This window comes from Diabrotica virgifera, chromosome 3 (genome assembly GCF_917563875.1).
Source record: "Diabrotica virgifera virgifera chromosome 3, PGI_DIABVI_V3a".
NCBI lineage: Eukaryota > Metazoa > Arthropoda > Insecta > Coleoptera > Chrysomelidae > Diabrotica > Diabrotica virgifera.
This window is the reverse complement of record NC_065445.1, coordinates 219,321,598-219,348,001: the sequence shown is the minus strand read 5'-3', so window position 1 is coordinate 219,348,001 and position 26,404 is coordinate 219,321,598. Positions and strand designations below refer to the sequence as shown.

At 34.0% G+C, this 26,404-nt stretch overlaps 1 protein-coding gene across 1 annotated transcript in view; it reads right to left on the bottom strand.

Annotated features, from left to right (window-relative positions):
- The window catches only part of LOC114325942 (protein phosphatase 1E), a 220,887-nt gene that overhangs the window by 50,250 nt on the left and 144,233 nt on the right, over window positions 1-26,404 (bottom strand). Inside the window, exons 2-3 of the mRNA XM_028274099.2 lie at window positions 20,837-20,946; window positions 3,252-3,466 (exon numbers count right to left, since the gene is read on the bottom strand). Coding sequence (XP_028129900.2) covers window positions 3,252-3,466; window positions 20,837-20,946 — 325 coding nt within the window. The remainder of the gene's footprint in view (window positions 1-3,251; window positions 3,467-20,836; window positions 20,947-26,404) is intronic.

The window sequence follows — 26,404 nt, the reverse complement described above, 5'->3', positions numbered from 1 at the left end:
TGCGAAATTTAGCGATATTAACTTGTTTATTATATTGATTGTTTCCCACCTCTACACATATCAGAGGAGTATGTCAACTAAAACTGTCACTGTGACAGTGGTAGTATCCAAACTCGTCTGATACGTCTGAAGGTGGGACACAATCAATATGATGTAAATATATAAGTTAATATCGCTAAATTTCCCAACTCGACTAGTTTCATTTCTTTTTATCTCACTACTTAATACGTTTTCCATCTTTTGTGCTATTTTGCCGGTTATTAGCGCGCTCATCACTGTATGTATTTTACTTAAATGAAATGTCTGTTATTTTTGTCTGTTAATTTTGAATCATGCTACATATGACGCACTATTTACGATCATAATTTTTAATTTACTATTTTTAATACAATCTTTTTTGCATTGCCCCATTCTACCAATATAATACGCTATAACATTAATCTATTTCAAATCAAATTGAGTATGGAGAAATCTTTCCATGCAATCGGTTCATTGTTAAAAATACTATGTATTACGTTAGTCAACAAATAACTCTCTAGAAAATAATAAGATTTATTTATATTCAAGTTTATGTTCCTAGTTAAATGATTTTACTTTATTTTATGTCGCAACAACAGTTTCGGGAAAAACAATTACTGGTTGAGTTAGGTATGTGGTATTTTGAATAATGCTTTAACGATGATAAGAATGTGCATTCAAAGAATTTCTCACATATTGATTGTGTTTGTGTTTCCTTAACACTATATTTACTAAAATGTTTTACACATGGTCATATTTACCAAAAATAATCTAATACATCATGACATGTATACAAAATTCGGTTAAATGAAACAACCTTTTATGAAAATAAACCCAATATATTGTTAGAGGCTAATAAATGGTGTGATATAATAAATTTCATGTGAAGGTAGAATTGTATCAGGACTCAGTACCCCCGTTAAGACAGGCAAAATGCCGTCACTCCCAAAATTTCAAAAAATTCATACACAAAGTTGAGGCTTTTACAAAACTTATTTATTTTTATAGAGCAGTAGATTGAACGTACAGAACATAAAAATGATTTTTTTTTTCGAAAAATACATTTCTGAAAATATATTTCTGATTTTTACGTAAGGTGCGCCACCTTCAAAAAACCTAAAACACTGTTTTTTAGGTGTTTTTAGGGATTTTACCCGTTTTATAGACTTCAAAATATATCAAATCAAGGTTTTTTTATAGATATAATTCGAAGTAACTTATTTCTTAGGACATTCAAAAATTTAATTATTTGTATGGGAAATAAGCCACAATTAAAATGAAAAAAATAATTTTATTAACGTTTCGACGCCCAAATCGGGTGCCGTTGTCAAAATACAAAATATTAACGGCACCCGATTTGGGCGTCGAAACGTTAATAAAATTATTTTTTTCATTTTAATTGTGGCTTATTTCCCATACAAATAATTAATCATAAAAATGCCACAAGGAAATAGCTTCAGAACAACATTCAAAAATTTGGCGAAAATCCTTTAAAAACTCCCCAAAAATATGTTTTTCACGTTTTTTAAGGGGTTTTGCAGGGTCGATAATATTTTTTGAGCTCGGTATAACCGGAATCAATATGTTTCCAATTTATATTGAAAAAATATGAAAAATAATAGTAGCAGGCCTCAAAAAAGGAAATACATTCATCGTTTATGCAAAAAAACAGGTTTTCAAGGGTTATTAGGAGGTCATTTCAATTCTCAAATCGAATTTAAAAAAATAGATCATCTCATCTTTTTCAAGAACATACCTTTGAAACGTACTATTTAATGGGTATAGTGGCAAAAAATAGAAAATCCAATAAAAGCACCCAAAAACACTTGAAAACCGGGTTTTCCCAGTGTAAATAAATCTCTAGCTTCCCTTAATATGGGAAATGCATTGCCTCATATTTTATAAAAATTTTGAAAACGTGCTTGTTAGTGATGTAAGGTAAAAAAAAGTGATAAATGCAGTCAAAAGCCCCGTTTTCTGTTGTTTTTAAATATGAATCGGAGACGCATTGATGCAGGCTGTATCGATCTCAAAAATGTGATCAACCCCGCAAAAACCCTTAAAAACCTTGAAAAATATGTTTTTGAGGGTTTAAAGGTGTTTAACCAAATTTTTGAATAGCCTGAAGTCTAAAGGAATCAGTTACTTCAAATTATATGTAACCAATAAAAAAACCTTGATTTGGCCTATTTTAAATGTCAAATGGGAAAAGGTTGTAACGTTCTTGATTTCTCAAGAACGTTACGGCCTTCTCCAACTGATTCTCCAAGGGAAGGTAAATGGTAAAAGATGACCGGAAAGAAGACGCATTTCCTGGCTTCAAAATTTACGAAAGTGGTATAACACGACTACCACTGAACTGTTCCGCGCTGCGGTAAACAAAGTCAAGATAGCTATGATGATCGCCAACATCCGGAACGGATAGGCACTTTAAGAAGAAGAAGAAGCAATGGGAAAAATAAGTGTGGGCCGCTGTACAACTTCTTGGATTAAAAACCTACGCCAATGGTTTGGGAAAACTAGCACTGAACTATTTCGAGCGGATGTAAATAAGACAATGATTGTTAATATGCTGGGCAACATGAGAGCCAACGATCGACAAACGGTCTCGGCACCTTAAGAAGAAGTAGAAATGGTATTAAGTGAGAAAAATACCCCAAAAAACTCTAAAATACCCAAAAAAAACCTTACGAAACGATCAGGAAAATATCAGGAAGAAATATATTTTTTGATAAAATACACAAAATAAAAAAAATAGACTTGCATTCATCTCCAAAAAGAAGTTATACGCGTTTTTCGAAAAAAAAAATTACTTTTAGGTTATGTACACTAGACCTACGGGTCTATAAAAAATAGAAAAGTTTTATAAAAGCCTCAACTGTGTGTGTGAATTTTTTTGAAATTTTTAAATTTCATGAATTACTTAGACTTAGATGAAAAAAAAAACGAAAAACTGACGTTTTTTAAGTAGGGGGAGGGATGGTGGGCTAAAATTACGCTGAATGTTATTATTTAATCAGATAAAACATAAAAAAAATGAAAAAAGTGAATTCTAGGAGTGAGAGCATTTTGCCTATCTGAACGGAGGATAATAATACCCTTCGGTTGGGATTTTGTCCAAAGAAAGAAAAATGTGTCATGTTAATATGGAATAGAGAAGAACAAGCAAATATTATTTTTCTTTTTTTTTATTTTACTCAAAAGGAGAATTCTTTTAAAATATTGTATCTTACCTGAATGTTGAACATCGTATTCAAATCATGTATAACTACGTGTCGATCTTCCATTCGTCGGCGTGTGTTTTTGATGGCACACACGCTAGTGATGCAATATGGGGTCCCGGTGTCCGGCGAGGGCAGTGAGCATAACATACTATTGTCCAGGTACCTTAAACAAACCTCATTGGTTTTGGCCATCACAGTCTGCATAAGTTTGAGGGGTTCATAAGCTAAAATCATTACAAAACAATGGATAAGTATATCAAAATTTAACATACAACTTAAATGTTTATATACAAGACCGATCCATTCTCTACCTAGTCAGTCAAAAACATCTTTGGCGATAGATCTTCCCTTATTTTCTCCATCATTATTTCCATTGTCTAAAGTGTAATTATTTTGTTCCACCTGTCGTCTTTCTGTTTCAGGAGATGAACAGCAAATGTTCAGTTAAGTATTGCTACTTAAATTGAGAGAGCTTTTTTCTTTTCCTCCCTGATAGTTTAAACGGTTCAAAAGAACGCAATTATTTTGCCTTATGCAGAAACCAAAAATTGTAAATGTATCGTAGCATATTTTTGTCCCATCCTGTAGACATAAAAATATCGCCTCATATGCCAAGCCAATGTAAGGAATTTATTTCTGTTCAAAAAAAAACGTGAGAATTTGAAGTTTATCCGTCTTGTTAAAGAAAGACATTATATTTTACAGTGATAAGTATCTATATTCGATTTCCTGTGTTCAGTTTGTGATGTAAAAAAGAGTTACAATGTAGCTAATGATCGTTTTGACTCCACGAATCCTGGGAGTTAGATACACATACTTGCTAATATCAGTATTAGAGAAGCGCAGATGTAGGATTGTGCACTCATCAGTATTTTTCCTGAGAACTGTAGAACGAAGTGAGTTTTGCTGACTTTGCAAACTAATTTTGGATGGTTCCCTACTAAGTAGGTTGGGCTTAAAATATATTTTGTTTTTCCCTATTGATCGATAGTAAATGTAGGAAGCTTGGTTATTTTTTTATTAGTCATTGATGAAAGAAGGAAGGATTAAACTTTTTTCTTATTGGTTGATTGGATGAGTAGAGTAGAATGAGAGGAATGGAGTGGGTTTTTGGAAGGAAGCCTTTTGGTTTGAGGAGAGGTATTCAAGTTGTGAGATTGAGGATTCAAGTTTGAGCTTTCAAAGAGAGAGGTTTGTTGAGCCTCGGCAGAAGCTGCTTTGGCGGTTTTTTGAGAAAGTTAAGTTCTGACTAAGTTCTTAATCAAGTTTTTTTAGTTCCTGAAAATGTAGAGTATTAGAAGCAGTACCTATGTAGTGTTGGAAACTGTTCTCCTTTCGTGACTTCCTAATCACAAGCCAAATGCCGCTGTTAGGCAAAGAGTCAGTTTATTTTAGTGTATACTACACTACCTAAGTTTCTTTTTTTAAGCAGTTATGGATTAAGTGCTAAAGATAATCCTAAATACCTCAAAAGTTATTTAAAAGTCAATATGAGCAGAGTCATTTGGAAGTTTATTTAGTTTTGCTGAAACTTTTCATGGAAACAACCTTTTTGTACTTTTTATGTAAATTCAGTGAAAAGTAGTGCTTTGGACATTCACAACGTGAAGAATAAGGACAGGACTATATAACAAGGTATTGTTTGTAAACTTTTTATCGTTTTTGTAAACAGGGTCTTTAATATTGTACATCTACAAAAGATCCATCATTTGTCTTTTTTATTTTAATTTTAATAAAATTTTTATTCATTTTGCAATAATGTTTTTGATTGATAATATTATTATCTGATCCCTTTTCTCTTGTTTATAAATAAGAAATCAACATGAGAACACTAAGGTAAGGTCATATTATATTTATATTTATGTAAATGTGTTTGAATCTTATGATAACTATATAATATTTTTATTAACTTTTTACTTTAGTTATTTTTTTGAAGTTTTAAGTAAGCTTCGTCTTTCATTTTCTTTTAATTATGGTGCCCCCCGAGCAATTGAGTTTCTATTTTATTTCAAATCTATTAAGAATCCACACCCCAAGATCTCTAAAGACTTAGTTGTGCTCATGACGAGGCGCCGACCCTCGCTCCCTGGTATCCCTCGTACTGCTCGTACCATATTATCGATCGCCAGATGCATTATTTTAAATGCGCGCATTCACCAAAATTAAGAGTAGGATACTAAGCTCTAGGCGAGGATACCATCCTTTGGTCTCCGTAGTAAACAAACCCTTAGAGCTACCGAGGTACTCCGTAAAGTTACGTAGCACCAAGTATAGATCATGTTTGTTTAATTTGTCGAGTTACATATTATTTTTTTTTTGCTTTTGTTATCCACGCTTGTGCTACATAGTTTGATATATTTACTTTTCAGAGATCGTTGTAATTTCGCTATCTTCTCTATGATATCCGTGGTGAACGTCATGTTGGGGTGTTGCAAGTCAGAACCAGTATTACACACTGATTGATGGCCATATTTTTAGATACACTGCGGTGCAAAAATATCGATCCACTAAAAATTTGGTCATTTTTGATGTTTCAAGTTTCCTAAACCTGTTGTCCGATTTAAGTGATTTTTTACCACGTTATAGCCTTATTCATTGACAATATCGCTGTAATAATATTGTTGCTAGAGAGTCAAACTGTCATTGTATACCGGGTGTACGAATCAAACTGTGTTTTTTTCTCAAAGTTCGCATCACCCTGTGGACTATTCTGGCATTTATAAAATACTGAAATTAAAACCCAACTATAGCCTCAGGTTTTCTTAACCTTTTGTCTTTCGATTCATTTGCTTTTGTTGGATAATAAAAAAGTTAGGTACTGTAACAACTGGCCATGTTCGTCATCAGTACTGGGTGTTTCTAAAATATTTGCGCAAAACTTTAAGGGGTAATTGTACATGAGAAAATAATGACAATTTGCTTTATAATCATATCGATACATTTTTGGCAAAGTAACGTAAGTGACATTTTTGGCGAATCATGTTTTTCCATTAAACAAACGCTCTTATTGTTTAGAAGGTACTGCCGGAGTGTTGTAAGCCTAGACATATTATGTTTGAATTAATTCTAGGCTTATTACACTTTGGCAGTACCTTCTAAACAATAATAGCTTTAGTTTAATGGAATAACATAAAATGTCACTTACGTTACTTTGCCAAAAATGTATCGATATGTCCGCAAACGCTTCGTTTTTGAGATACGGGATGTTCAATTTCTTTTTACAAACTGACGATTTATTTATTGCTTTAAAACCAGTTGAGATATGCAAATTAAATTTGATGGATTTTAAGACGTAGTTATTGCACATTTTTGACATACAATTAAGAATTTAATATTCACCATTGGCGCGCAAACGGGTATTATGACCGATAATATTACCAGTACGCACGCCAATGGTGAATATAAAATTCTTAATTGTATGTCAAACAAGCTGAAAATGCGAGCATTATCATAACGAAAACTTTATTTATTTACGTATTTTAATTCATAATATGGAAAATTGCTATTATGAAAAGTAGTTTAGAATTAATAATTACGTTTTAATGTGCAATTATATCATTCTCTGCAGAAACTATAAAGGCAGTTCACTCTTGATCGAAATTCATATTTTTTATATACCTCGTATAAAATTAATAAAATTTTACATATGATGGTTGCATCATAAATTTTAGAACATGAAGAGCTTTTTATGAAGAATAACTTTTCTTCGTCAAATTAAAAATAAAAGAGTTATAAATGAAAATGTTGCTGGTATCCATAATTTGAGAAAAATCTTCAAATATTTTTTTCCATTAGAAATATGTAATTGCACATATCAGACCATAATTGTTTATACCAAACAATATTCCTTCATATACTGTCGGTTCGCTAAACTCAGATACAACTGGTTAGTGATTTTAGTCAATAATTTGGAAAATTTGGCAAAAAAATAATTACTAATTAGTTAATAATTACTAAATAATTAGTATTGTTCTGAAGCTATTTCCTTGTGGCATTTTTATAATTACGTATTTTTTATGGGAAATAAGCCACAATTTTACTAAAAAATGAATTTATTAACGTTTCGAAGCCCAAATCGGGTTTCGTTGTCAAAATACCTTTTTTGACAACGAAACCCGATTTGGGCTTCGAAACGTTAATAAATTCATTTTTTAGTAAAATTGTGGCTTATTTCCCATAAAAAATACGTAATTATAAATAATTAGTAATTTTGTCAATTTTGGCAAAATTCGCAAAAACAAAAAAATTACCTACTAAAATCACTAGCCAGTTGTGTCGAGTTTAGCGAACCGACTATATTTTAATTTCATAGCAAATGGAACAGTCCATTTATCATAAAGGGGAGGCCGCATACTCGTATACACCTTTTTGAAGCTGTTAATAAATTATTGCTTTTAAAATATACTCAAATTGTATTTTTGAACATCTTATTTATTTTATATAATAATTAAATTCACTATCAAATGTCATTAATGTTTATTAATACTTAATTTAAAATTTAGTTTGACATTCACGAAGTGTCAAACTCAAATGTAAATAACCTATTATGCTTTGCTTAACAAATCGAGATTAAAAAACTAGCCTACTTAACAGCAACGATTTCAGCTGGACGTGTAGTGTGTCGGAAGAAAATAACCCGATTGTGACGTCACATTTTACACTTTGGGGTCGATTGTCTCGAAGACGGTTAGAAATATCGAAATGCCGTTTTCAGATTTGGATTCAGAAGAAAAAACTACATATGAATCCATCGATAAATCTGATCTGAGTATTGCAGGAGCGGCAGCGCAATAACACACAGACTTTTGCGAATTTATAAACGAAATGTTTTCGTTGAAAATGTGCAATAACTACGTCTTAAAACCCACCGATTTGATTTGCATATCTCAACTGGTTTTAAAGCAATAAATAAATCGTCAGTTTGTAAAAAAAAATTGAACATCCCGTATCTCGGAAACGAAGCGTTTGCGGACATATGATTATAAACCAAATTGTCATTATTTTCTCATGTAAAATCATCCCTTAAAGTTTGTCGCACTTATTTAGAAACACTCAGTACTGATGACGAACATATACAGTTGTTAAAGTACCTAACTTTTTTATTATCCAACATGAGCGAATGAATCGAAAGACAAAATGTTAAGAAAACCTGAGGCTATAGTTGGGTTTTAATTTCAGTATTTTATAAATGCTAGAATAGTCAACAGGGTGATGCGAACTTTGAGAAAAAAACACAGTTTGATTCGTACACCCGGTATACAATGACAGTTTAACTGTCTAGCAACAATATTATTACATCGATATTATCAATAGATAAGGCTATAACGTGGTAAAAAATCACTTAAATCGGACAACAGGTTTAGGAAATTCAAAACATCAAAAATGACCAAATTTTTAGTGGATCGATTTTTTTGCACCGCAGTGTATTTAAGTTTTTCTATGCAACAATACAACACTGAGACCGTACGAAAGTAAACGACCGAGAGGAAGACCACAGATCAGATGGGTTGATGATATTAAAAGAGTAGCCGGAATAAATTGGAAATATGTTGTTCAGGATAGAGACCGATGAAAGTTGGGAGAGGCCTATGTCCAAACGTGGACGATAGAAGGCTAAGAAGAATAAGTTTTTCTATTTTTAATTACATAAGAAAGTTTACTAAATGCTGCCCAAGCTAGTCCTCTCTCCTCTCCTCTTTTTAGTTCATCGGTTTGATTTTTTCACTACTTTTTTTATAATGTCAGAGACAGATGTACGACCAGGAGATTAAGCCAATAGACAGAATGGAGACTAGGAAACCGAAGGTGCAGGACGCTAGAAACCGGACATTACATACAGTTACATACACATATTAAGGGAGGGGGGGGGGGGTATGGTTTGAAATCAACATATCAAGCACATTTTTGTGAATTTTTTTTGGAAGCTATGGTAGAATTTGTTATTTTTAAATTAAGTAAACATATAAACTACAATTCGAAGAATATTTAGGAAAAAATTAAATCCAAAATATTGAAAAATAAGCCATTGCATTGGTGACAAATTTTGACAGGCAGCTCACAAAAAAATGAATTTTGCGGTGGACATCAGAACTCGTCACTAGATCATACGAAACAAAAAATTCAAAAAGATTTAATTACCTCATGAGTTTCGGGAGGTAACAACGTCGAGTTTTTTTATTTTTAATGATTTTTGAATTTTTGGTATCACTCAGAAGTCAAAAATACGAAATTTTTGATAAAAATTTTGTGAAAACCAACAGATTTAATATTGTTGAACAAAAAATAAGCACAAACGAAAAATATCTCGACGTTGTTAACTCACGAAATGTTTAGAGAAAATCTATGCAAAATTTCAGGTAGATCAGTCAAGTAGTTTTTCAGTTACAATGTCCACCGCATTTGAAAAAGCAGTTTTGAGAAAAATGCGTTTTAGTATGATATAATTGATCCAAATAATGGCATAACCCAGACATCCAAAGTGAAAGTTATCCTCCAACACCAAATTGTTCTATATGGTCCACATAATGTTCAGAAAAAAGTCACACCATTTTGAGCGTCAGGTTTGGGGGGGAGAGGGGGGAGAAATCAGTTAATTCGTAGTTTTTCGTCAATATTTCTAAAACTATGCGGTTTAGCATGAACAACCTTCTATACAAAAATGTTCTACATTAAATTTGCAATAAAAAGGGTCCTATGCATAATCCTTCTAAAATGGACGGTTCCAAAGTTACGGAGGTAGTATAGTATAATTGGTCCAAAAAAGGCCTAACCCAGACATCTAAAATTGAAGTTTTCCTCCAACACCAAATTGTTCTATATAGTCCACATATTGTTCAGTAAAAAGTTACACCATTTTGAGCGTCCGGTTTGGGGGGGAGATGCGGGAGAAGTCGGTAAATTAGTAGTTATTACGTTTTTCGTCAATATCTCTAAAACTATGCTTTAGCGTAAACAATGGTCTATACAAAAATGTTCTACATAAAATTTAAAACAAAAAAGGTCCTATACATAATTGTTATAAAATCAACGGTTCCAGAGTTACGGAGGATGAAAAGTGGAGTTTTTCGATACTTTTTATATTATCTGGGCAATTGATGATGAATTTGGATGGTGAGGTTGACGTTTCTTCAAGGGCTTATCACTAACATATCATCGGCCACTGAAATAGCAAATTGTATCTACAAAACACAATCCTGTTAAAGAAAATTTCTATAAATTGCCCAAAGAATATAAAAAGTATCGAAAACCTCCACTTTTTACCCTCGGTAACTCTGGAACCGTTGAATTTCACGTAGAACGTTTTTGTATAGAACATTGTTTTTGCTAAAGCATAGTTTTAGAAATATTGACGAAAAATGTAAAAAAACTACTAATTTACCGACTTTTCCCCCATCTCCCCCTAACCGGACGCTCAAAATGGTGTAACTTTTTACTGAACAATATGTGGACCATATAGAACAATTTGGTGTTAAAGGAAAACTTTTACTTTGGATGTCTGGGTTAGGCCTTTTTTTGGACCAATTATACTATCCTACCTCCGTAACTTTTGAACCGTTCATTTTAGAAGGGTTATGCATAGGACCTTTCTTATTTTAAATTTAATGTAGAAAATTTTTGTATAGAAGGTTATTCATGCTAAACCGCATAGTATTAGAAATATTGACGAAAAACATAAAAAACTACGAATTTACCGATTCCTCCCCCCTCTCCCCCCCAAACCCGACGCTCAAAATGGTGTGACTTTTTTCTGAACATTATGTGGACCATATAGAACAATTTGGTGTTGGAAGATAACTTTCACTTTGGATGTCTGGGTTTGGGTATAGTTATACCATACTATTTAAAGTTTTGACAACTGCATCTTCATCTTCCTATTTGTCTGCCAAATCGTAAAGTTATGAACATTGGAATATGTTTTTTGAATTGCGGAGTAATCTACAAAAGAGAAGGCGAACAGTTGTTTAACGTTTCTCACTACGCTCAAGCGTGCTGGCGCGAAGCCGCGGCAAAGCGGGTCGAAGGTAGGGATACTCAACACTCTGTATCTCGGGTAATTTACTCCGATCAATCTGAAATTTTCAGAGAGTATTCTTGAAAGTATGCACTTTTATTTGAAATAATAAAAAAATTTAATATTTCAAACCTTACCCCCGCCCCCTTAATGAAACACCCCATATATGAAAAAAGTCTGTCGTTGTTTAAGGACACGATTGGCAGAACTGAGTAGCAAAGTAGAGTAATACATATTGTTCGTAAATCGATGTTTTCCGTTACTCCCTTTCAACGAGGGACAAACTTTTTTGCATCTTTTTTGGGTTCTCAAAATCAAAATTCAGCTTCTTCGTATGGTTTTTAGAGATCAAATCTCTGGCGACTGAACTACTACAGAATGTTTGTGACGTATAATATTTTTGAGATAATATTTTTATTTAAGACTAGTAGATACACCTTTATTGATAGACTGTTGATGGTTTTTCCAATTCTTCAACAATCTTTTTTTAACTTTAATTACTCTAATTTGGGAAGCTAAATGTATAATCAATCGTTTTTAAGTTTATAATATACACTTATTTAAACGTTACTTCGTTTCAAACATGACCTTGTTTTCCATAGTAAATATATTCATTAATGGTCGAATATACAATATAGTAAGATTCTTCTTCACGTTTGCCTATATTGCCACTATATTTACATAATTTCAGTCTTTTAAGGGGGGGGGGGGGTATGGTTTGAAATCAACAAATCAAGCACATTTTTGTGAATTATTTTATTTTTAAATTAAATAAGCATATTAAGTACAATTCAAAGAATATTTAGAAAAAAATTCAATCTAAAATATTGAAAAATAAGCCATTGGTGACAAATTTTGACAGGCAGCTCACAAAAAAATGGATTTTGCGGTGGACATCAGAACTCAACACTCGATCATACGAAACAAAAAATTCAAAAAGATTTAATTAGCTTATGAGTTTCACGAGGTCACAACGTCGAGTTTTTTTATTTTTAATGATTTTTGAATTTTTGGTATCACTCAGAAGTCAAAAAAATGAAATTTTTGCTAAAAATTTTGTGAAAATCAACAGATTTATTATTGTTGAACAAAAAATAAGCAAAAAAAGAAAAATATCTCGACGTTGTTACCTCATGAAATGTCTAAAGAAAATTTGTGCAAAATATCAGGTAGATCGACTGAGTAGTTTTTCAGTTACAATGTCCACCGCATTTGAAAAAGCAGTTTTGAGAAAAACGCGTTTAAAGTTTTGACAACTGCATCTTCATCATCTTATTTGTCTGCCAAATCGTAAAGTGATGCACATTGGAATATGTTTTTTGAATCAAGGAGTAATCTACAAAAGAGAAGGCGAACAGTTGTTTAACGTTTCTCACTACGCTCAAGCGTGCTGGCGCGAAGTCGCGGCAAAGCGAGTCGATGGTAGGGATATTCAACACGCTGTATCTCTGGTAATTTTACTACGATTATTTTGAAATTTTCGAAGAGTATTCTTGAAAGTATGCACTTTCATTTGAAATAATAAAAAATATATTTCAAACCAGACCCCCCCCCCCCCCTTAAAAGACTGAAATTATGTAAATATAGTGGCAATATAGGCAAACGTGAAGAAGAATCTTACTATATTGTATATTCGACCATTAATGAATATATTTACTATGGAAAACAAGGTCATGTTTGAAATAAAGTAACGTTTAAATAAGTGTATATTATAAACTTAAAAACGATTGATTATACGTTTAGCTTCCCAAATTAGAGTAATTAAAGTTAAAAAAAGATTGTTGAAGAATTGGAAAAACCATCAACAGTCTATCAATAAAGGTGTATCTACTAGTCTTAAATAAAAATATTATCTCAAAAATATTATACGTCACAAACATTCTGTAGTAGTTCAGTCGCCAGAGATTTGATCTCTAAAAACCATACGAACAAGCTGAATTTTGATTTTGAGAACCCAAAAAAGATGCAAAAAAGTTTGTCCCTCGTTGAAAGGGAGTAACGGAAAACATCGATTTACGAACAATATGTATTACTCTACTTTGCTACTCAGTTCTGCCAATCGTGTCCTTTGTCCTTTGCTACACAGTCTTTCCATCTTCTTCTTGGTTTTGCCCTACCTCTCTTTCCCTTTTCAAATAGCTCTATGCTTCTTCTCACATATTTGTCATTTCTACATCTAAATTGACCAAGCCGCCAAGCCATTGTAGTCTTTGTTCTTGAACCTTTTTTTAGACTGTAGTCACCAGGGCTGTTTCTCTAACCACGTCGTTCCTGATATTGTCCCTTCTAATTTTTATTTTAGCTATCTCCACCTTCTTTTTCTCAAACTTCTACACATGCCACACAGTACACTAACGCAGGCCTCACCACACTCTTGTATCTTTTCTTTCAGCTCTTAGGGTCAGAACAGAACAAGTGGGTCGAGGTGGAGGTGTAGGTCGCGGTGGATGCTACTAGTTAAGTCACGGTCGATGTCGACAGCACATAGCAAGGAGGTCACCTGCGCTGTCAGTCGAGCTAGAACCACTATCAAGTGAAGTAGTTTAATGAAATTTGAATGACAAAAAGATTGTGCTTTTGCGATGTTGTGTCAGTCAAGTGATGATAGTGATGAAATGTCAGCTGTAAATAATCAGATCCTCCTTCATATTTCAAAAATTTACTGAATTTAAATATTTTAGTAATTCAAAAATAAACTGAATACAAAAAAGGGATTATATAAAAAGTATCAACTCAGATAGCGCAGGTAATGACAACTTGGCTTCGAACGGACCAATCACAGGGAATCATCCTTGTAGGCCGCGCAGTAGACATCCATGTAAAACAAACTCATTTTATTTTCAAAAGCATCGATGTAAACCTCCTGGATGGCATCGCGCTAAACCTCCACCGCGACTTACCTGCTCTGTTCTCTTCCATTTACTACAATAATGTGTTTGTTTTACATGGATATCGACATCAACCGCGACCTCCACCTCCACCTCCACCGCGATCCACTTGTTCTGTTCTTACCCTTACACGATTTTTCAATGACAGAGTACCCCACTCATTCGCTTGCAGTTAAACCAACCAGTCGGTATCTTGTGGGCAATTTCTTCATCTAGTATCCCATTTTTCGTTATGTAGGAGTTAAGATATTTAAATTCTCCTACTCGTCCTAGTTTTTCCCCAGGCAATTGTGATGCCCCCAAACAATCACATTCGTCCCAACCGATTATACTCCGTTTTCGAGCTGCTAACCTTAAGTCCTACAGAAACGAAAGACAACAAAGAACAAACAAACTGAACCTGGAAAAACTGAAGATCCAGGAATGTAAAGAGAAGTTCGAACAAGAAGTCGTAAATGAGTTAAGGACGCTAGAACTGCACTCCTTAGAGGGCAAATGGAGAAATATCAAAACAGCAGTACTGACAGCAGCAGCGTCCACCGTGGGAAATAAGAAAAAGGAGAAAAGAGGAGCATGGTTTGATGACGAGTGCAGACAAGCAATAGAGGAAAGAAATGAAGCACACAAAATGTACATAACAAGAAGAACACGGGAAAGACGAACATTATTTGAAGTCGCAAGACGGAAAGCAGACAAGATATGTAGAAAGAAAAAGAGAGCCTATGAAAATAGACAAATAGAAAAAATGGAAGAAAATTTCAAAAACAACGAAATTAGAGGGGCATACGAATACCTAAAAAAGACAAGAAGTGGATATAAACCTCAAACAAGTCTATATAAAGATGAAAGTGGGCAAATAATCAGTGACCAGCAGAAAGTCACAGAAACCTGGAAGCATTATTTTCAGACCCTACTTGGAACACAAGTAGACATGGAAAATGAAATGGGTATGAACTACGTAGAAGAGAATGGAGTAGAACCTCCAACTATAGAGGAAGTTCTCGAAGCTATTAAGGCCCAGAAAAACAATAAAGCCCCGGGAGTTGACGAAATACCAGCAGAACTGTATAAGGTAAGTGGCGACCACCTAGCAAGTCACATCCACGCGCTCATCAAAGACATGGCAAGAAGAGAAAATACCCAACGACTGGAAGAAAAGTATAGTATGCCCGATCTATAAAAAGGAGACAAACTCCAGTGCAAAAACTACCGTGGAATGTCTCTACTATGTACAGCATATAAAGTCCTCACGTATGTTATAAACCAGCGGCTCCAACCACTAGCAGAAAATATTATTGGAGAGTATCAGACGGGCTTCCGACGGGGAAGATCGACACTGGATCAGATATTTACAGTCAAACAGATCTTAAGCAAATCATGAGAATACGATATTGATGTTCACAACGTGTTTGTAGACTTCAAACAGGCATACGACTCAGTCAAAAGGGACAAACTATACTATATATTAGCTGAATTGGCAATACCGCACAAGCTAATAAGACTCATTAAATACACAGTGGATGAAACTCAGGCATGTGTACGAATACAAAACCACCGGACAGACTTTTTCAAAATTTCGCAGGGACTAAAGCAGGGAGATGGGCTGGCCCCAACATTGTTTAACCTGGCACTGGAGTATGCGGTTAGGCAAATGCAAACTGGACGAGGAAACCTACTGACCAACCGAACGGTTCAGCTGGCCGCTTATGCCGATGATATTAATATTATGAGTAGAACATCAACAGGAGCACAGGAAACATACGCAGAGTTAAAAACACAAACAAAATTGCTAGGTCTGGAAATTAACACAGAAAAAACAAAAATAATGACTCACTCGAGAAGAAATATAGTCCCACAAAACATTATACATGAAGATGGCATTGAAATGGTTGGAAAGTTTACATACTTGGGAGTAGAAATATATGCCGACGGATCAGAAAATGGAGAAATACGGAAGAGAATAACGCAGGCAAACAGAGCTTATTTTGCCCTCTCCCATATATTTCGGTCTAAAAGTGTCCACCAAAATACAAAGAAGAGAATCTATAAAACTTTAATTCGACCAATAACATGCTATAGCAGTGAAGCCTGGGTCCTGAAAGAAACATCCAAAAACAAACTCGACACATTCGACTGGAAAGTACTGAGGAGAATACTAGGACCTGTGAGGGAAAACGGAATATTCAGAAGTCGATACAACAACGAACTTTATCAACTTTATAAGGAAGCACCCCTGTCAGACTTCATTAGAATACAAAGATTGCAATGGACCGAACATGTGATAAGAATGGGAGAGGATAGGCTACCAAAAAGAGCACTGAATGCTAGAATGCAGGGAAAGAGACCGATTGGAAAGCCAAGAAAGCGCTGGGAAGACACAGTAAACAGCGACGCACAATGCCTTTTAGGAGTCCGTGTATGGAGAAGAGCAGCCACAGACAAGCAAGGGAGGAGGCAAAAAATAAAGCAGGCCAAGGCTCAATTTATGCTGTAGTGCCGTAGAAGAAGAAGAACCTTAAGTCCTCCCTCTTCAATAGCTTTTCTTCAACCTTCCCACTTCTCCTTCAACATTGCTTCGCTTTCCTCCACTAACACGATATAATCAGCATACAGCATTGACAAAGGAGCCCCCACTTTTACCTTTTCTGTCTTTAAATCCATAATGAGATTGAACAAATAGGGGCTCAATGAAAAGCCTTGATGCAAACCAACCGTCATGCGTCACTGAAAAACTTTCGGTCAATCCGACACAAGTGATTACTTTGGTGTACGCTCATACAAATCCATCACGAGCCGTACGTACTTCTCAGGGGTCCATTTCTCTCGCATACACCTCCATTATCTCTTGTCACTCCATTCCCATTACTACTAAATCTCCACGACGTAGTGCGCGACAATAAACACAATAGTAGTGTCAACACAAAAACAAAACCCTGCTACTTTTTTTATACATTTAATGTAAACTGTTGAACGGTAGATCAAAGAACAATCTGACCCCAAAAAAAAAATAAAGGAAGGATGAAAATTTGGGAATAGGTAGTTGACATTGTCTATTATTATATAAGAAAAAGTCTACAATTCTACATCCCCTCCATTTTTCAAAAATAGAGGGGAATACCCCCCTCTCTAAGGTGAAAAATATACATTCAAAATAAGTACGGAATTGGATAAAATGACTAATTCTTATATAATTGGATTATATAATTGGATATAATGACTTATAAAAAACTGAAAAAATGGTGTGTGCTTGAGGTCTGTAGACCCAGTAGAAGCTAAGTTGTAGCTAATGAAAAATAGGTTCTTCTTGATAAAATTCCAAATCGAATTCATTTCAACTTTTTTAAAGTGTTTAAAAAAAGCATTATTTTTGTTTTTTAAAAAAACTTGTAACATTAAAAGTAAGTGAGTTACGCTCAAAATATTGTTGGTCCCTTTTATTTTTTGGTAAAAAAATCGCGAAAATCACCCCCTAATTAGCATCACAAATAAATTTTATCATTACCACTTCACAAGTTACTTTGCTTATGTATTATTTATAAATATGATCTGTAAGTTTCATCAGTTCAAAGTGCTTATTTTTGAAAAAGCTGTAGTTAAAATGGCTTGAACGAGTAACTAATCACGAGTTTAGGCAAATTTTGAACAGCCATAGCTAAATCAATTTTAGTATAACAAGAAAACAAAAAAGGAAAAATATTCAGAAAAGCAAAACGTACATTTTATTACTCTTTGAGATTTTGGGTATTACTAATAATTTTTAAGTAATTCCATGAACAATTCCATTTTTTTTTTCAAAATTAAAAAAATGTTTTATTTTAAACCCAATTTTTTTCAAAACTGAGCATTTTGAACCAATGAAACTTATAGATAATATAAACAATACATAAGTAAAGTAACTTATGAAGCGGTTACGATTAATTTTATTTGGGAAGCTAATTAGGGGGTGATTTTCGCGATTTTTGTAACAAAAAATAAAAGGGACCAACAATATTTTGAGCGTAACTCACTTTTTTTAATATTAGAAATTTTTTTAAAAAACAAAAATAAACCTTTTTAAACACTTTAAAAAAGTTGTAATGAATTTTTCCCGAAAAGTGCTCTGTTTTTTGGTTATTTCACATTGAAATATTCGATTTGGAATTTGACGAAGAAGAACCTACTTTTCATTAGCTACAACTCTGCTTATACTGGGTCTGCAGACCTCACGCGTACACCATTTTTTTCAATTTTTTATAAGCTATATTTTTACTAAGAATATTTTTTTCGCTAGAGTACTTACTTTTTGAGTTATCTGCGAAAAACCGTGCATAAACATGTTTTTTTGTTAAAAATGAACATATTCCCTCGCAAATAACGAAAAGTATTGACTTAGTGAAAAAACTCTATAGAACAAAAGTTGCTTAGAATTTTATTATCATTTTATCCAATTCCGAGCCTATTTTGAACGTATATTTTTTCACTCACGAGAAAATATTTTTCAGCCCGTATTTCCCAATTTTTGTAAAATGGAGGGGATGTAGAATTGTGAACTTTTTCTTATATAATAATAGACAATTTCAACTACCTATTTCCAAATTTTCATCTTTCCTTTATTTTTTTGGAGGTTTTCGTAAAATTTTGTGTTCCTTGATCGGGCTATAAACCAATTATGAGAAATACAAAGGAAGCCGGGAACCGGGGGAAATCTTGGGTGAAAAGAGACAATGATCATCCGTGCTCTTGGTTAAATGCAACCAAGCACACACAACTAAATAGAATGTCAAACATACTGGTACCATTAAAAGCTCTTTAGGTCAGTAATGAATTAGCATAAGAGCTGTGAGACATTTTTGAGTAGGTATTTTAGGCAACCTGAAATTTCTGGTTCTGGAAAGTCTGGCTGGAGGGTAGTGGTTATTTTCCCCAAAAATCCCCCCAAAGTTAAAAACAGCGTAAATATTATTATTACAAAAAAATATCATTGACGTGACTTTAAAGTAAATTTAAATATTCAAATATAAAGAAAATAAACAGGCCAGGCGATTTGAGGGCGATTTTAACTCTGCAAGATACTTGCATGGGCGCCCCAGGATTATTTTCAGGAGATGCATCTGAACTTCAGAAGATTTCATCTGAATCTGTACATACTAGTAATGAGTATAAAATATACAACTATACATGCATATGTAGCTATGTACATTCCTTCCGGACAGGGAGGTGCAATTGTTATTTTGACAGGGTATTTTTTAATATTAAAAATAAATATTCTAAAAAAGACAGGTTTTTTTGGTAAAATTTTCTCACAGTGTGAGAAAGAGCGTATTACCGATAGCTGTTTGCGTCCTATATTGTAGCTGAGCGAGTCCGTTTGCTCGAGAAAAATCACGTGACCTGGCGATACCCATGTTGTTGTACCTCGAAACGTTAGAGTAATTATTATATATTATAGTTTCTTAAGTAACTTTTTATTAATTAAAGGAAAATAATACGTACCATACAAAAGATTTTGCAAATGATAGAAAAAGACAAATTTATTATTATAAATATATAGGTGGGAAAGTATAAAACTATAAACTAAATTACTTATGTGTCCTAATCGTGTACTTCTTCTTCAAACTCCTCATCTAAACTTAAATATTCATTCTCTTCTTCTTCGTCAGACTCCCCTCGAGACTCAGATTCTTCTTCTACATGATCTGTTAATAGTTGTAATATATTTAGAATTAATTAAAAAAATTATCAGTGATTAATTAATTGAGTTGCTACGTATTCTGTCCTTTTATACGGAGTCGAAGCCTGGACAATCACGGGCGCATCTGAAAAAAAGACTTGCCATTTTTGAGATGTGGTGTTACCGAAAAATCTATTGTATAGTACGTATTATTTTCCTTTAATTAATAAAAAGTTATTTTTAAAACTATAATATATAATAGTTACTCTAACGTTTCGAGGCACAACAACATGTGTATCGCCAGGTCACGTGATTTTTCTCGAGCAAACGGACTCGCTCAGCTACAACAGAGGACGCAAACAGCTATCGGTATACGCTCTTTCTCACACTGCTGCTTACCTATAGCGCTTTTCATTTACATGCACGCGTAATTTGTTTAATCACCTGGCAGTTGTAAAATTTCACCAAAAAAAAAATCCTGTCTTTTTTAGAATATTTATTTTTAATATTAAAAAATACCCTGTCAAAATAACAATTGCACCTCCCTGTCCGGAAGGAATGTACATACCTATGCATGTATAGTTGTATATTTTATACTCGTCAATAGTATGTACATATTCAGATGAAATCTTCTGAAGTTCAGATGCACCCCCTGAAAATAATCCTGGGGCGCCCGTGCAAGTATCTTGCAGAGTTAAAATCGCCCTCAAATCGCCTGGCCTGTTTATTTTCTTTATATTTGAATATTTAAATTTAGTTTAAAGTCACGCCAATGATATTTTTTGTAATAACAATGTTTACCCTTTTTTAACTTTAGGGGGGCGATTTTTGGGGAAAATAACCGCTACCCTCCAGCCAGACCGGCATTTTTGTATTAGGCTATCATGGAAGAGTCACCTGAAAAATTTTCAGGTTGCCTAAAATACCTACTCAAAAATGCCTCACAGCTCTCGGACCAAATGAATTATGATGATTATACAAATGAATATGTATTTGATGTGAATATGTATAAATATTTCTGTAACGCCAATGACTTTGTACTTACCGTTATCTCCGGGATTGAATCCGCAATTTACTGGGTGTTTCTTGCAGGCCTTCCTGATTTCGTCTATGATGATTTTGATAAGGGGAGCAAACAAGTTCGGGGGGCATTTTCTAAAAATAACACGCACATGATTAAAAAAAAGAGGTATTCAAGTCACCGGAATGATTACACTTAAACGGATGTCTATGGGCGAAACAGGAAGAAGGAACAAAAATTAAACACTCTTTTATTTAGACTATTACGGCACTACATAAATACTAGCATCAATTATTTTTAGAACGAGTTCACGAGTGAGTGTTTACTCGTAATATTTATTAAAAGAGATCTGATTTTTTAAATCATTGCAACGGATTTAATTTTTTTTATTATCTTTCATTTTTTTTGTACATCTTAATTTAAATGTTAAAAGGTGGAGTGCATGAGATGTATCATACGAGGTGCAAGAGTGAGGGAAAGTGGGAGAATGGTGCGCACTTAAGCAGAATTCAATTCTGTTGTAAATTCTTTCAATCTATCATAACATCCAGTACGTTAGAGTAAGCCCTAACTATTCTACTTTGCATATGTAAAATAAGTTTTAGAGAAATACAAAGTGCAAAAGCATAATATTAAAAAAAGAAAAGAAGTGCCTTTGGGCACGATTCCCCACCCATCAGGGTAATCATGCGCACAGATTGGGAAATGGTGCGCACTAAATTAATGTTAGAAAAAACATTAATTTAAAATTAATGTAATAAAAACACTTCTTTTAGGTCTGGATCCCGCGTATGAAAAAAAAGTTGATTAATAGCAAGCTGAAAATTTGTTAATAGCTTAAGGGTGTCTAGTCGGATAAACTTTGATATATGGGAACACTGGAACAGGGGCAGTTTTAATTGTGGAACAGGTTAAAAATTTGGAACGGTCAGACCACGAAAACGGCACATGTATTTTGTCCGACAGAACAGACTTAAACTCTCCGAACAGAGATTAAACTCCCATGCAAAAATCAGACTGTTATTTATCACCAAATGGGCGTTTTAATGAGTGGAACATGTAAAATATGTCAAATGACAGGAATTATGACAGGTGATAAATAGCAGTCTGATTTTTGCATGAGAGTTTATTCTGTGTTCGGAGAGTTTAAGTCTATTCTGTCGGACAAAATAAATGTGTCGCTTTCGTGGTCTGACCGTTCCAAATTTTTAACCTGTTCCACAATTAAAACTGCCCCTGTTCCAGTGTTCCCATATATCAAAGTTTATCCTACTAGACACCCTTAAGCTATTAACAAATTTTCAGCTTGCTATTAATCAACTTTTTTCTCATACGCGGGATCCAGACCTATTTCAAAAGTATAAAAATATTATGAAGAAATAAAAATAAGAAATGTATGGTATACTTAAATGTCATATTTTTAACATACATTCTGCATGATTCCCCATGATTCTGCATGATATACATGTATTTTACAGCTGTACATTCTGCGTGATTCCCCGAGGCACATAACACACATGTATATCATAATCCTTTTTTTCCCTCTTTCCCCACAAAAAGAGCATGTCTCGTTACGTGCAGCTGGTTTTTTAATGGTGGTGGAATGAAGCTTCATTCAACATCATCTAATTCGTCTTCATCGATAATATCTGACAAATAACCGTCTGTTACATCAGACGACTCAGGTGTTAGCTCTTTCTGCACTGTCTTCTTTTTTTGTTTGCCTTTTTTTGTTTTTTTTTTCTTTTCTCTGTCTGGTTCGTGGCATCTGGCAATAAAAATGGTAATTTTTATATTTACCATTTCATTGTTTGTGGGGTAATCGTGCGCACTACTGCGCACTATTACCCCTTTGTGCCCTAAATACTAATCATCACAAACGGAAAACTACTGAACCATATCAACCAACAGATGCACCAAAATACACGTTAAACAACATGATTTAAATCAATAATAAGTCCAAAGCAATTGAATAAAGCCTAAGGACTTACCATCCTATTTTTTGGAGCAGAAAGACTAGAAGAATTCTTGTATTTTCAATAATCGAATCTGACTTAGTCCACGTGCAATGGTCCACTGAAGATAATGGCGTAAACCGTTCATGAGATCGGCTGAAAGGTGTAGGACTGGTTGAGTTCGTAAAATCTTTCAAATACAATGCAGCGCACGATTACCCGCCGCGCACCATTCCCCCACTCTCCCTTACATATGGGATCATCCATAAACTACGTCGTAAAAATTTTGGAGTTTTTAATACCCTTCCACCCTTCCGTCGTAAAGCGTCGTTTACAGTTGACCCCCCCCCTCATACCGACGTCGCAATTGCAACTCATGACCCCCTTTTTAGAGATTTTTTTAAAATTCAATGTTATTTCTGGATTTTTTAAAGTTAGCTCTCCAAGTTTTTTTACGAATGTATCCTAATCAGTATTACTATGTAGCTCATTAATATCCGCGTACTTTTTTCTCTGAACTCACTGTACAACTAATAATTAGCTTTATTGGGACAAAAGACAACACTTTTATCGGAGTTCCTATGCTTTCTTGACTGCATCATATAAATCTTAATATTTATTTTGTTTTGATTACAATGCCAGTTCGTTTATTAAGTATTGGGACCGTGCAAGTTCGGAAAAGCGACACCTGATTTCATAGATCGGCAACTTTTTTCGCACTTTTAATTATATTGGCTAATCTTATTGGTCCTGGTTGCTGGATAATTGTCAAGGCCGTAGCCCAAAAAAAATTATAAGAAGAAAAAGTAAGATTTAGGTTATTTTATTAAAAAGTAAACAATTGTATGTAGTAAACAAAATTAGTTATTAAAATGCAGGACTGCAACCAAAATACAATTAATTAAATATACTTTTATATAATAATTGCATATCATATCAATATTGTGAGCAACATATAATTTTTCTTCTTCAATGACAGTAGGTATGAAATATACGTCAATTTGACAATTTCAATTCACAATATGAATTATTTAAGACAGTTGCAAGATTTCTCCGCTATTCGCGCACGCTCGTTTCTCGGATCCCCTTCAAGTACTTACACACCGCGAATAAATAGACACAATGTACTAACTAAATAGAATATAATATTTTATTTCTATTCGTTCTTGTAGAATTGTTTCACACAAAGTATTCAGTAAATAAGTGAACAGTTTACACTAGAAAGTCGGAGGGGCCAATTTGGCCCCTGTTGCGATTTGAAGTTATTGTAGTTTTTTTTATTTGAGGCAATAATAATTTCATTTTTAATGACTTTTAATATTTTGATACAAAGACTTATTTAGCACAAAAAAATAGGTTCGTTCCAAAACGACACATTTGTACGATCCCTTGAACCGTCACGAAATCGATTGGGCTGTTTTAATGCGCAGAATCGCCCTTGAACGGTTTTTTTTTCGATCCCGAACCGATTACCGGTACGTAACCCTCTTGGAACGTATTTGTGTACCATTTCATGTTCGAGTTGCGCCTGAGCCATTTTCAGTATGAGTACCACAGTACCACTAGTTTGCTAGATGGTTAGAAATTAATATTTCTAACATGTTCATTAAACATCACTTCAACTTCAAAATCTTCCTCAGAATCGATATCGGACATAAAATCGCTTCTTCTATGAAAAAAAAAATAATAAATTATCCATATTTTTAAGATTAATTTGAAAAAAAGAGAATTAATAATTATTTAAACGAAAATCAAGATGATTCTATTATTTAATCATCAGCTGATCTCATAGCAGTGAGAAGTAAAAGTGAAAACAATCCTAACTGCGCAAGTCAGTACGAATAGTTTCTGCTTGAAGGCATGTATCAAAAGGACCGTTCAGTTACCGATTTCGAAAGGTTACATGGATCGCTTGGAACAACACAGTGTACGATACGAATCATCGTTCATGTTCGCTTCGAACGCATTTTTTATAATGCGCATGACGAGGGCAGTACGAAGGACGGTTTTCATGTCACTTGGAACGCGCCTAATATTGTGTACTAAATTTATTAGATGGTTTTTCTAACAAATCTACCATAGAAGTCTAAAGGGGCCAAATTGGTCCTGTGTAAGTTATTATCGTCTTTTGGGAAATTCGGCGAGCCTTTCTTTCAAATTCCTGTCGGCTGGGTAAAATTATATTTATGTATGTTTATTGTACTATGGTTACCCTTATACTGGTACTGATCATCTACGTAATAAAGATAAAATTATTGGTGAACACAAAGATACAATTGTGGGTGTAGAGGACCAAATGACGCGTCTTTATACTACAAAAGTAACTTCAAGACGATGGCCTATGTACTTGTTTTATAATACTCTTGACTTGGAAGCAATAGAAAAAGAAATAACTGGAAGTAGACTTAGTCTTTGTAAGTTTATTCTTCGGCTGTGTGAAGAATTATGGGCCCATACCTTGCCTCTCGAAATCTGGAACTACGCCTAACAACACCAGGTCTACCAACAACTATCACTGTTACTATCCAAAAACGACAAAAATATCGGTTGAAAATATTTTGTAAAGGAAATCATACTTCCAATCATTGCCGCGGCTGTAACAAGGCAATGTGTGGCAAATGTCAAAAACTGCAAACTGTATGGTGTTCCGAATGTTTTTGATAGGCAGCGAATGTGCAACAATAAAAGTAAAAAATAAAATCAGATTCTATCGTCTAGAGTAGATTTAATTTCTTTAAACTGAGTTTTAATTGATTAAAGAACGTGGGGCCAAAATGATCCCTTCGGGCTTTCTAGGTAGGTAAGCTAAGCCCGACTTTCTAGTGTTAATATTTATTGCTTCCAGACGTTGTTCTGAAAAGAAGCGTTTGTTTAAAGACATAGAACAATGTTTTATTGTTTGTTAGTCTGTATAAAACTGCTAGCAATATTATTAAGGCTGTGAGTGATAAAAACAAAATAAAACGTATGCGATAAAAATAATACACTAATTTTTTTTAATTCTAAAATAGGATATATTTTTTATATTCGTGAACCGTCGTAATAAGCAAAGTCCCCCCACCCCCTTTTCAACGACGTAGTTTATGGATGTTCCCTATTTGTAAAATGTAAGAAAAACAAACATTTTAGCTAAGAGTAATCAATTTGAGCATATTTTGAATTTTTTGGGAAGAGTATTGTCACCCTTTTTGTATACCATCTACACCGCGAACTTACCAACCACCCCACCAACCATGCTTAATATTTATGCCGATGGCACAGCAATAGCAATACCAACGGTAAGTCTGGACTCAAACCTAGTGATGCTTAAAACGTGCGCTAAATCAGTTGGAAGATTTGTGCATTAAAATGGAAAATCGAAGTAAACCCAGAGAGGTCACAACAGTCATTTTCCAAAAAAGATTCGGAAAAATCGATCGTTAAGTAAGGATTTTCAATATAGATAGAATGTCCAACCAGGCAAAATACTTGCGCTAATAGACAAAAATGGCATACACACCACATGACAACATTTCAACACCAAAACTATTAATGATATTATCATACAATTTCTTAAAGATTCTAAAATAAAAATTTAATACGACATCTTCAATCTTCAACTTTCAAATATCTGTGGCAAAAAGTTTATCTAATGCCA